Below are 12,074 nucleotides of genomic sequence, written 5' to 3'. Positions count from 1 at the left end.
TCACCTGCCTCAGACTCCCAAAGTGCTGGGATTACTGGCATGAGCCACCATACCAGGTGTCAGCCTTGGTCTTAAAATGAGAAAAATGTGGCAGGGTACGGTGGCTCACACCTGTAATCCCAGCACTTTGGGAGGCAAAGGTCAGCAGATCACTTGGGGCTAGGAGTTCGAAACCAGCCTGGCCAACAAGGTGAAACCCCATCTCTACTTAAAATACACAAAAAAGTAGCCAGGTGTGGTGGCGCGTGCCTGTAGTCCCAGCTACTCAGGGGGCTGAGGCAGGAGAATCACTTGAACCCAGGAGGCGGAGGTTGTAGTGAGCCGAGATCGCACCACTGTACTCCAGCCTGGGATACAGAGCGAGACTCCACTCAAAAACAGAAAAATGTGGTTTTCCTTTTTATTATTTATTTATGTTTTTGGAGATGGTGGTCTCACTATGTTGCCTTGGCTGGTCTCAAGTTTCTGGGTTTAACGAATTCTCCAGCTTTGGCCTCCTGAGTAGCTGGGACTACAGGCGCACACCACCACATCCAGCTGTTTTAATTTTTTCCCACCATTTTTTTCTTTCTTTAATATGAGAGTACTACAAAATTTTAAATTACATATGGCTTATATTTTTGTTGGCCAGCACTGAAACCCAAGGTATACATCTCAGAAAATGTCCTCTGACAGTATTAACTCAAAATTAATTGACTGGTCAAATTAATTATAAAAATCTGGGGCCGGGCACGGTGGCTCACGTCTGTAATCCCAGTACTTTGGGAGGCCAAAGCGGGTGGATCACTGAGGTCAGGAATTCAAGACCAGCCTAGCCAACATGGTGAAACCCCGTTTCTACTAAAAATACAAAAATCAGCCAGGCATGGTGGCAGGCGCCAGTTATCCTAGCTACTTGGGAGGCTGAGGTAGGAGAATCGCTTGAAGCTGGGCGGCGGAGGTTGCAGTGAGTCAAGATCACACCATTGCACTCCAGTCTGGGCGACAGAATGAGACTGTCTCAAAAAAAGAAAAAATCTGAAACGGAAACTCCTACAACCCCTAACAATGGCTATTTTAAGTTTGTGTAACTCTTCTGGTAATTACTTTAACTTATATTAAGAGAAAACAAGGCCGGGCATGGTGGCTCACGCCTGTAATCCCAGCACTTTGGGAGGCTGAGGCGGGAGGATCTCTTGAGGCCAGAAATCCAAGACTAGCCTGGGCAACTTTGCAAGACCCCGGTCTCTATGAAACGTACAAAAATTAGACAAGCGTGGTGATGTGCACCTATGGTTATAGCTACTCAGCAGGCTGAGTGGGACGAATCACTTGAGCCTGGAGAGTTGGAGGCTACAGGAAGCCATGATCACACATCACTGCACTCCAGCCTGGGCAATAGAGTGAGACCCTGTCTCAATAAATAAATAAAAAAGGGAAAGCAAGAAAAAAAAATGAAAATGAAAATGCAAAAAGGCCCATTAGTAGGATATTGAGTCAGCTGCCTCTAAATCCTATTTCAGATTTTAGGTTACCAAAATAAGTCACTCATTCTCAAACAATCTCTCAGAGCAAATGCCAATTGAGGTTTTTATGTTCCAGCAACTGCTGCACATATAATTGCAGACAAAATGTCAAAGCAATTCTCCAAAGGTTGTGTAAGCTATAAAAGATAAGATATTTTCGAATCCTAGACTATCTCATTATGCATCTACTTTGCCATCAGCTACCTCCTTATCACAATATGCTCCTGCTTTGTTCTCTTCAATCTTGCAGGGATTGTTTCTTTCAATGAAGTACTTGATATCCTGAAAGGAAGTGGCCCAGGAAAGTACAGAGTTAAAAAAGCATTAACTGTAACCTAAGAATTCTAAGTCAGAAGATGGCAAATAGTGAGCCAACTCAAGATTTGCTTTTTACCTGATTTTCTCTCTTTGGACCAGACTGTCTTTAAGTTAAAAACAAGTCTAACATGGCATAATGTTTTACTTTAAAGAATGTATAAAAATCCTGTAATCCCAGCACTTTGGGAGGCCGAGACGGGCGGATCACGAGGTCAGGAGATCGAGACCATCCTGGCTAACACGGTGAAACCCCGTCTCTACTAAAAATACAAAAAATTAGCCGGGCGTGGTGGTGAGCGCCTGTAGTCCCAGCTACTCGGAGGCTGAGGCGGGAGAATGGCGTGAACCCAGGAGGCGGAGCTTGCAGTGAGCCGAGATCGCGCCACCGCACTCCAGCCTGGGAGACACAGCGAGACTCCGTCTCAAAAAAAAAAAAAAAAAAAAAAGAATGTATAAAAATCAACATAAGAGCTCAGTATTCCAAATGTCCAGTAAAACTCTTACAACTACAACATAACTCCATCTACAGCTACTCAACTCTTAATACATGCTGCTCTAAGGCAGGCGCAGTAGTGTGTGCCTGTAGTCCCAGCTACTCTGGAGGCTGAGGCAGGAGGATCTCGAGTCCACTTCAAGGCTTCCCTGTGCTACCATCTCGTCTGTGAACAACTGTTGCACTGCAACCTGGGCAAAATAGCGATTCCATCTCTTAAAACAAAACAAAAACATGCTCTAGTCACACTTGTATGGAGCCAGATTAACAGTATGAATAAGCCCCTCATCATCATACCCTCAATAAATTCTCATATAATGATGCTACAAAGGTCGTGAACTAGTTGATTCTAAGCTTTACAAACTATGACAGTTGAAGCAACACAATAAAAATACTCATCTACAACAGGCTGCTTGTAGCTCCAATTCCTGCCTAAAACCTATCTTGACTTAAATACAGTGTCACATCAAGAACTGATTCTGATAAAGTTAATGTTTTCCAAGATCTAGTGTCCTGCCTGTGAGACTAACCTGTGAATGTACCATACAAAGCTATAATACAATCAACATAATCACCAATATATAACACCTAGTCATTAAATGTGTGCATTACTCACAACTTCCACTAAGTTTAATGAAGATTTACAATACACTCCAAGAACATACCAACACACAGCTTTAAGTCAGTAAAATATCACACAAATTTCTGTGATACATGCAATCAAAAAGTAGGTATGGTATTAAAAGAAAATTAAAATATCAAGTCCCATTAAAAACATAACTATAAATATAAATTGAGAACTGGGAATACTACTTCAAAGGCAGCTGTTACCAACCACATATTTGTTCTCCTCTATGAAACCACTAATAGCCTAATAAAGAAACATGCCAATCTGCCAACCATACAGTACAATTGTTCAAAAACCATCCTCAAAGTCCTTCCACTTGCAGAAATTCCCAAAAGAGCAATTCCCCCCCTCCAATATATAATATGCTTTAAGACTTCTTTTGTTAAAACAGTTCTAAATGCTGTTATGGGAAATTAAAAAATGAAGAATGTTTATTAAATACGTACCACTTAAAATGTTTCCGGTTTCAGTTTTCAATTGTCACCATCAAAACTCTTCATATATAATTTCAATTTCATTCATTCAATAGTATGAAAAAGCCTGCGCTGCGTTGCCAGTCCTAAATTAACTCCCTACAGCCATTTTTTACAAAGCTCAGTACCTGAAATATACTTAGAACTTGTCTCTTCTCCATGGCATGTTTCTTATACTCCACTAGAACCAGACCTGAGAAATTATCATCTGATAGTGTGTGAGCATCCATCAACGGCTCAAAATATTAACAACATTTGAAAAGGGGATGTTGGATTCTGACAAGCTGCTACTCCACTGACGTTTCAAATGTATTAAAAAGTAGGGTACCGGCTAGGCGCGGTGGCTCACACCTGCAATCCCAGCACTTTGGGAGGCCGAGGCGGGTGGATCACCTGAGGTCAGGAGTTTGAGACCAGCCTGGCCAACATGGTAAAACCCCGTCTCCACTAAAAATACAAAAAATTAGCCAGGCGTGGTGGCGGTCGCCTGTAATCCCAGCTATTCAGGAGGCTGAGGCAGGAGAATCGCTTGACCCCGGGAGGCGGAGATTGCAGTGAGCCCAGATCGTGCCACAGCACTCCTGCCTGGGTTAACAAGTGAAACTCTGTAAAAAAAAAAAGTGGGGTACCTTTAGAATAATGCAGTATTTGGTAGAGCTAGAGGAACTCCTCCAAAGCATTCCAAGTCTTCACAGTACAGGAAAAAACCAGATTACCACCCCTCCACCCACTTTAATGTGCTTTACCTTATACCACGACGACAAAAAAGTGAGGTAATATTTAAATCAATTTAAAGTGAAGGACTAACATTCCACCTTCTTCTGCTGATTGACTTACAGGGTTGAGGTAGGAAGAGCGGTGGATTCTACTCCTCTTTTATCGTTTGACCTTCAACAAGTCAACCTCCACTCTCTCGGCCAACTCGGCAAACCAAGCCCGAGGACCCGACCACCTCCAAGATCCAAGATCCACTTCAGCTCCAAGATGCTACAGCTCGATTTCTCCAAGAGCCTTCTTCCAGCATGGACTCATTTTCCAGGTCCCTTTGTGTGCATACTCCCCACAAAGGGACACTCACAAATTGCACTCCAACAAGAATGAGATTATCCTCTAAAGTACTGCGTTAAAGTGAGGATCAGGGAGAAATGAAATAACTCTCAGAGACACTTCCTTCTATACAGAAGCAAGCAAGAAACTGAGAAATCAAGTCCTTCCGAACAGACAGGGCTGAGAAAACTCCTAACACATTAGCCTTAACTCTTAAAGCTTTCAGTCACCAAAGAAATGCTTGATTCCGGAATCGTTTTCTTTTTTACAGATAAGTCTCAAAAACGATTCTTCTGGCACCCATAAAAAAAGCAAATAAAAGCTGCATAACTTTTCACCAAAAGATAATGCTTATGCAAGAAATCTTAGTCATGACGAGAGGATGCTTCCTTTGTAAAACATCCAATTTCATGTTCCGAAAATACAATATAAAAACTTCACGTTTTTGCTTTTTTTTAAACTTTTAACAAATACCAATCTCCTTCTAAACCTTCAAAATTTCAAACCTGTGTCTGCCCAGGGAAGGCAGGCATCAGCTCCTCCAGAGGCAGTTTTCTTTCCTCCCTTTCCTCTAAGTGGGGAATCTCACTCCCAGTTTTCTGCCCCAGGGTCCTGTCAGTTCATCCCCGGCCTAAAGTCCCCTCGGGAGAAGAAAAAAACGCCAAGTATCCCCGCAGAGATCGGGGAAAGACGCAGTTGAGACTTGCACACGCCGCATCACGAGGCCGCGCAAGTACAATTTCAAAACTTAAGCTGCAGGTTTCATTTAAATTATAAAAAAAAAAAAATTGTAAAAAGAAAAGAGGAAACCTAGCTCCCCCTCCCCACTCCCGGGTCCTCAAGGCCTAAAGCCAACCCGGGGGCGGTAATGGGGATGGGGGGATGCGCTCCTCACCGGCGAAGCCCCGGGACAAAGTACGGGGCCCCGGGGCGGCCGAACGGGGCCCTTCCCCGTCCAGGGCCGGTGCGCGCCCCCCGCCGGATCCCCGGGAAGGATCGGCAGGCGCAGGCTGAGACTCGGCGTCCAGGCCCGCGAGCGGCCGGGGCGCGCTGACAGCTGCCCCGGGCGGGGGATGCGCGGCTGGCCCGCTCCCGCAAGTCCCAGGCCCTACCCCGGCCCGGCCCGGCCCGCGCGACTGGAAAAGGATACTCCCGGGTGCGAAAGGCCTCCTGAGTGTGCGGGATGGTGAAGAGCGGCTCCTCTCCGGGCAGCGGCTTCACCAGCGGGAAGGGTTTGCGGCCCAGGAGCGGCGCCATCGCGACGGCGGCGGTAGGGACTGGCAGCAGCTGGGGCCGGCCCCGCGGCGCAGCACTAGGCCCCGCGGCCCGGAGCGAGCGCCAGGCGCCCGGGGGTGGGGTGGGGGAGGGGAGGGGTGAGAGGGCGGCGCGAACTCCGGCTCCCTCACCGCCGGCGCGGCCGCGCGACAGCCATGGAGCGGAACGCCACGGCGAAGAGCTCCCGCGCACACCGCCGCGCCTCCCAGCAGCTCCCCGCCGACCTCCACCTCCGGTCCCGGCGGCCGGCAGTCACGACTCCTCCTCAGCGGCACCGGAGGAAATTATTGAAAAATGGCGGGAGATTCCCCTCCTCCCCCCAGCCCGGCCAACGCACACACTAACTTGCTCCCCCGTGGCGCCGGTGGCGAATGCTCCAATAGGCGGAGAGCTGGTCAGCGCTCACAGCCCATTGGCTCAGAGGAGCTGCCGCTCCGCGTCTGGGTCCCGCCTCCCTGCCCCTGTCGCGTAGTTGGGTTGCAGCGCACTAGAGGGCAGTCTGAAGAGGTGAAAGGTCACGTTATGTAAACGCCCGTGATAGGCATGCGGGCCTCCGACAGCGGAGTTAAAAGTCGGAGACAGCGGGGGACGGAGAGGCTGAGAACTCAAAGAGGTCACGCCGGAGAAGCCCCTCTCATATACAGATACTGCGCCATCTGTCACCGACGGCGACACCGACATCCGGGCACCACTGTCCGTGTGGTGCGCCGGAGGGGGAGGGGGAGCGCGCGGCCAGGGGCTTTGTCTTTCCTTTTGGGCTCCGCCCCCTTCTTAAAGGCGCCGCGCTCGGCCACGCCCGAGGATGCGCGGGTGGGGCTGGACTGCAGGGAGGGGTTGGCGGGAAGTGGACCCGAGAGCTTCCCCTGGCAAAGGTTCTGCGGAAGGACAACTTGGGCGCCAGCTTTGCTCACCCCAAAGTTAACTTCTGGGCGAGAGTGTGGTTGAGATCTGGGTAGAAGTATACTGCTTGTTTCTAGGGGCTTGCTGGAAAGTAGAATGTAGAAGCTTCTTTGGAGAAATAGATTAAAAGACGTACCTAGTTTTTTGGATTTTTTGAGACGGAGTCTCGCTCTGTCGCCCAGGCTGGAGCGCAATGGCGCGATCTCGGCTCACCGCAACCTCTGCCTCCCGGGTTCAAGAGATTCTCCTGCCTCAGCCTCCCCAGTAGCTGGGATTACCAGCATGCGGCACCGCACCCGGACAATTTTGTATTTTTAGTAGAGACTGGGCTTCTCCATGTTGGTCAGGCTGGTCTCAAACTCCCGACCTCAGGTGATCCGACCGACTGGGCCTCCCAAGATGATTTTTTTTTTTTTTTTTTTTTTTTTGAGACGAAGTTTCACTCTTGTTACCCAGGCTGGAGTGCAATGGTGCAATCTCAGCTGACTGCAACCTCTCCCTTCCGGGTTGAAGCTATTCCCTTGCCTCGGCCTCCCGAATAGCTGGGACTACAGGCGCGCGCCACCACACCCGGCTAATTTTTTGTATTTAGTAGAGTCGGGGTTTCACCATGTTGGTCAGGCTGTTCTCGAACTCATCTCAGGTGATCCACCGGCCTTGGCCTCCCAGAGTGTTGGGATTACAGTCGTGAACCACCTTGCCCGTCCAGAACTGTGATTCTGGCCTTTTTTTTTTTTTCCGGCAATCTCTTGTGTCTTATTTTTCTACTCCCATGATACTCGGCACCCAACTCGGAACATTGTAGGTGCTAGTGAATGCTATTTGAATGAATTGGATCTACCTTTTATTTTTTATTTTTTTGTAGAGACAGGGTCTCACTTTGTTGCCCAGACTGGTCTGGAACACTGGGCCTCAAGCAGTTCTCTCGCCTCGGCCTCTCAAAGTGCTGGGATTACAGGCATGAGCCACCGCGCCCAGCCCAGTGTACCTATTAAAGATACATCCTGGCTGGGCACGGTGGCTCACGCCTAATCCCAGCACTTTGGGAGGCCGAGGCGGGCGGATCACAAGATCAGGAGATTGAGACCATCCTGGCTAACACGATGAAACCCCGTCTCCACTAAAAATACAAAAAATTAGCCGGGCGTGGTGGCGGGCGCCTGTAGTCCCAGCTACTCAGGAGGCTGAGGCAAGAGAATGGCTGAACCCGGGAGGCGGAGCTTGCAGTGAGCGGAGATTGTGACACTGCACTCCGGTCTGGGCGGTAGAGTGAGACTGAATCAAAAAAAAAAAAAGTACGTCTGGCCGGGCGCGGTGGCTCAAGCCTTTACAATCCCAGCATTTGGGAGGCCGAGGCGGGCAGATCACCTGAGGTCGGGAGTTCGAGACCAGCCTGACCAACATGGAGAAACCCCGTCTCTACTAAAAATACAAAATTAGCCGGGCATGGTGGCGCATGCCTGTAATCCCAGCTACTCGGGAGGCTGAGGCAGGAGAATCGCTTGAACCCGGGAGGCGGAGGTTGCGGTGAGCCGAGATTGTGCCGTTGCGCTCCAGCCTGACCAATAAGAGGGAAACTCCGTTTAAAAAATAATAATAATCACAGTTCAATACAAAGTGCAGAATAAGAAAATAGCATTAACTGTGCCTTGAGGAGGGGAGCATTTCAGTTGCTTCTCCAGACAACACCCACTTCCAGAATCTGTTGGGCTTTCCAGTACAACCAAAAACACACTCATTAAGTTCTCTCCCTGTTAAACTGTCTCCCTTAGTTTAAAGAACTTCACTGGCCCCACTCTGTACCTTCCCAGCCTGTCCTTCAACGGGGCTAGACTGCGAGGTGTCCCTAAATGCAGCCTCCTAATGCCAGACCTGTATCTCCTTTTCTTCTCACTTCAAGGATATCCTAATCCCCACTAGGAGGTCTAGGTCAAAAGCTACCTCTGAGGTTTCCTCTGATCACCTAGCAGAAAAGAGAGCTCCTTTTCCTTCAGTAGGCTTTTCTCCCAAGAACTATAGGAGAAGCCTTCCCAGAGCACATGGCATATGAGTTAATTGCAAAAAGAAAAGAGTTCTCTAGACAGAGAAAGGAGGGAGGAGGCCGGGCACGGTGGCTCATGCCTGGATCCCAGCACTTTGGGAGGCCGAGGCGGGCGGATCACAAGGTCAGGAGATGGAGACCATCCTGGCGAACATGGCGAAACCCCGTCTCTACTAAAAATACAAAACATTAGCCAGGCGTGGTGGCGGGCACCTGTAATCGCCGCTACTCCAGAGGCTGAGGCAGGAGAATGGTGTGAACCCAGGAGGCGGAGCTTGCAGTGAGCTGAGATCTCGCCACTGCACTCCAGCCTGGGTGACAGAACGAGACTCTGTCTCAAAAAAAAAAAAAAAAGAAAGAAAGAAAAGAAAGGAGGAACAAACATTCTAGACAGAACAGCAGAGTGAAGACTAGAAGTTCAAAATCGTGTACCCAAAATGTGAGGATTTGAGACAGAATGTATCAGATAAGAACAGTGAAGAAGTGACTATCCTGATCCAGTCTGTAATGACTGAATCGGAGTGACTATTTAGAAGCGAATTACAGGGCTAGGCATGGTGGCTCACACCTGTAATCTGAGCACTTTGGGAGGCTGAGGAGAGAGGATACCTCGTGGCTGGGAGTTTGAGACGAGTCTGGGCAACATGGTAAAACCCTGTCTCTACTAAAAATACAAAAATTAGCTGGGCGTGGTGATGCATGCCTGTAATCCCAGCTACTTGGGAGGCTGAGGCAGGAGTATCGCTTGAACCCGGGAAGCAGAGGTTGCAGTGAGCCAAGATGGTGCCACTGCACTCCAGCCTGGGCAACAAAGTGAAATTCCGTCTTAAAAAAAAAAAAAAGCAAAAGAAAACAATTTGATATTTCAGAACAGCATCTCACTTTACACATGTGAACTGAGCGCCGTCAACATTTCAGTGCTTGGGTCTGCTGTGGGCTAGAATCCATTCCTGGTATTGATGAAGATGGGATCTGAGATGGGAAAATCGGCGATAGGCTTGGTTTCGGCCACGTGAACTCCGGGTACCCTGGAGAGCCATCCAGAACACCGCCGGAAATTCTGAGGGAGGAAGTGGGAGCTGGAGGTGGGGCTTGGTGATCAAGCATAGAAACTTGAGCTTCAGGAACCATATGGAGTTTATGAAGAGGCCCCAGATAAAGAACAGTGCTCACCTCGGGGAGATGGATTTATGTGTTTTGCGTTTTGTCTCGTTTTGAGACAACATCTTGTACTGTCGCCCAGGCTAGAGTCAGTGCAGTGGGGGGATCATAGTTCACTGCAACCTTGACCTCCTGGACTCAAGATCCTCCCACCTCAACCTCCAGAGTACCTGGGACTACAGGCACCCACCACCATGTCCAGCTAAGTATTTTCTTTTTTGTAGAGGTGGTGACGGGGATGGGGTCTTACTGTGTTGCCCAGGCTGGCCTCAAGCCCCTGGCCTCAAGGTTTCCTCCCTCCAGGCATGAGCCACCGCACCAGGCCTGGAATTACAATTTTTTTTTCTTTTTTTTCACCCCTCCTTTTTCACTGGAATTATAATTGATGTGATTTTTTAATTTATATTTTTCTATATTTTATGATTATGTTTTTATAATGACTACATATTAGTTTGTTTTTGAGATAGGGTCTCACTCTGTTGCCCAGGCTGGAGTGCAGTTGCACAATCTGAACTCGCTACAACCTCTGCCTCCCGGGCTCAAGTGATCCTCCCACCTCAGCCTCCCAAGTAGCTGGGACCACAGGCACGCAACACCATGCCCAGCTCTTTTTTTGTATTTTTGGCAGAGACAGGGTCTCACCATGTTGCCCAGGCTGGTCTAAAATTCCTGAGCTCAACTGCCAGGATTACAAGCGTGAGCCACCACTCCTGGCTCTTTTTCTTTCTTCTTTTTTTTAAAATACATTTAAAAAAATATTTTAGGCTGGGCAGGGGTGGCTCACGCCTGTAATCCCAGCACTTTGGGAGGCCAAGGCAGGCAGATCACGAGGTCAGGAGTTGGAGACTAGCCTAGCCAATATGGTGAAACCCTGTCTGTCTCTACTAAAAATATAAAAATTTAGCTGGGTGTGGTGGTGCATGCCTGTAGTCCCAACTACTCAGGAGGCTGAGGCAGGAGAATCGCTTGAACCCAGAAGGTGGAGGTTGCAATGAGCACTGTAGCCTGGGCGACATCTCAAAAATATATATATCTCAAAAAATATATATTTTAATAGAGACACGGTCTCACTATGTATTGCCTGGGCTTTTTTTTTTTTTTTTTTCTTTTTTTTTTTTTTTTTGAGCCGGAGTCTTGCTCTGTCACCCAGGCTGGAGTGCAGTGGCCGGATCTCAGCTCACTGCAAGCTCCGCCTCCCGGGTTTACGCCATTCTCCTGCCTCAGCCTCCCGAGTAGCTGGGACTACAGGTGCCCGCCACCTCGCCCGGCTAGTTTTTTGTATTTTTTTAGTAGAGACAGGGTTTCACCGTGTTAGCCAGGATGGTCTCGATCTCCTGGCCTCGTGATCCGCCCGTCTCGGCCTCCCAAAGTGCTGGGATTACAGGCTTGAGCCACCGCGCCCAGCCGCCTGGGGTATTCTTAAACTCTGCCTCCTGGGCTCAAATGATCCTCTCACTTTGGCCTCCCAAAGTGCTGGAATTACAGTCCTGAGCCACCGCACTTGGCCCTGGTTTTATTTCTCCTAGTGGCTTCACCTTCCTCTTCAGCCCACAGGCTCAGCATTTGACCTCTCCCTTGAGCTCCGCAGCCTCAGGGGCAACTAGATAACATCAATTCTAGCAGCCTAAAATCTTGAACTGTTTCCCCTTCCTGTCTTTCCACAGCACCTGCTTCAGGCCTTTATTATTTCTGCCCAAAATTGCTATGATATTGACTTTTTGCTTAAAATATGTTTTCAGTTGCATTCAAATTAGGTATTCTCATGGTAAAATGAAAACAGTTCCAAAAAGAAACATATATCAGTGTGCAGATGGATAGATTTTTAAAAAACGTAAAAACACAGTTCCAAAGAAAATCAAATAATCCTACAAAAAGCAGCCTGGCCACACTCCTCTAACCACTTCCTGCTCCCCTGGGGCATCCATTTCCAACTCCTTAAACATTTCCTCTAGTCTTTAGCTCTATATTTTTAATAATTCATATACTGCTATCTTCAGTTTTTTCTTTTTCCTTTCTTTTTTTTTCTTTTTTCTTTTTTCTTTTTTTTTGAGACAGGGTCTCGCTCTGTCACCCAGGCTGGAGTGCAGTGGTGTGATCAAAGCTCACTGCAGCCTCGAAGTCCCTTGCTTAAGCAGTCCTCCCGCGTCAACCTCTAGAGTAGCTGGGACCACAGGCATGTGCCACCCGGTTAATTTTTATATCTTTTTTTTTTTTTTGAGACAGAGTCTCATTC

At 48.3% G+C, this 12,074-nt stretch overlaps 1 protein-coding gene across 4 annotated transcripts in view; it reads right to left on the bottom strand.

The window, feature by feature from the left end:
• Positions 1 to 6,081, bottom strand: part of BAZ1B (bromodomain adjacent to zinc finger domain 1B) — an 82,612-nt gene extending 76,531 nt beyond the window's left edge. For 2 of the 4 annotated variants that reach the window (XM_031665496.1, XM_031665495.1), the window contains exon 1: positions 5,615 to 5,935. In XM_031665496.1, coding sequence (XP_031521356.1) covers positions 5,615 to 5,721 — 107 coding nt within the window. In that variant the 5' untranslated portion in view covers positions 5,722 to 5,935. Of the gene's footprint in view, positions 1 to 4,254; positions 4,528 to 5,614 lie in introns of all 4 variants that reach the window. The other 2 variants (XM_031665497.1, XM_031665494.1) reach the window with 2 other exon arrangements.
• Between the last annotated feature and the right edge of the window lie 5,993 nt (positions 6,082 to 12,074).

The sequence above is a fragment of the Papio anubis genome, chromosome 4, assembly GCF_008728515.1.
Source record: "Papio anubis isolate 15944 chromosome 4, Panubis1.0, whole genome shotgun sequence".
Lineage (NCBI taxonomy): Eukaryota > Metazoa > Chordata > Mammalia > Primates > Cercopithecidae > Papio > Papio anubis.
Note: the sequence above shows the minus strand (reverse complement) of the source record. Positions and strands in the feature narration are given on the sequence as shown.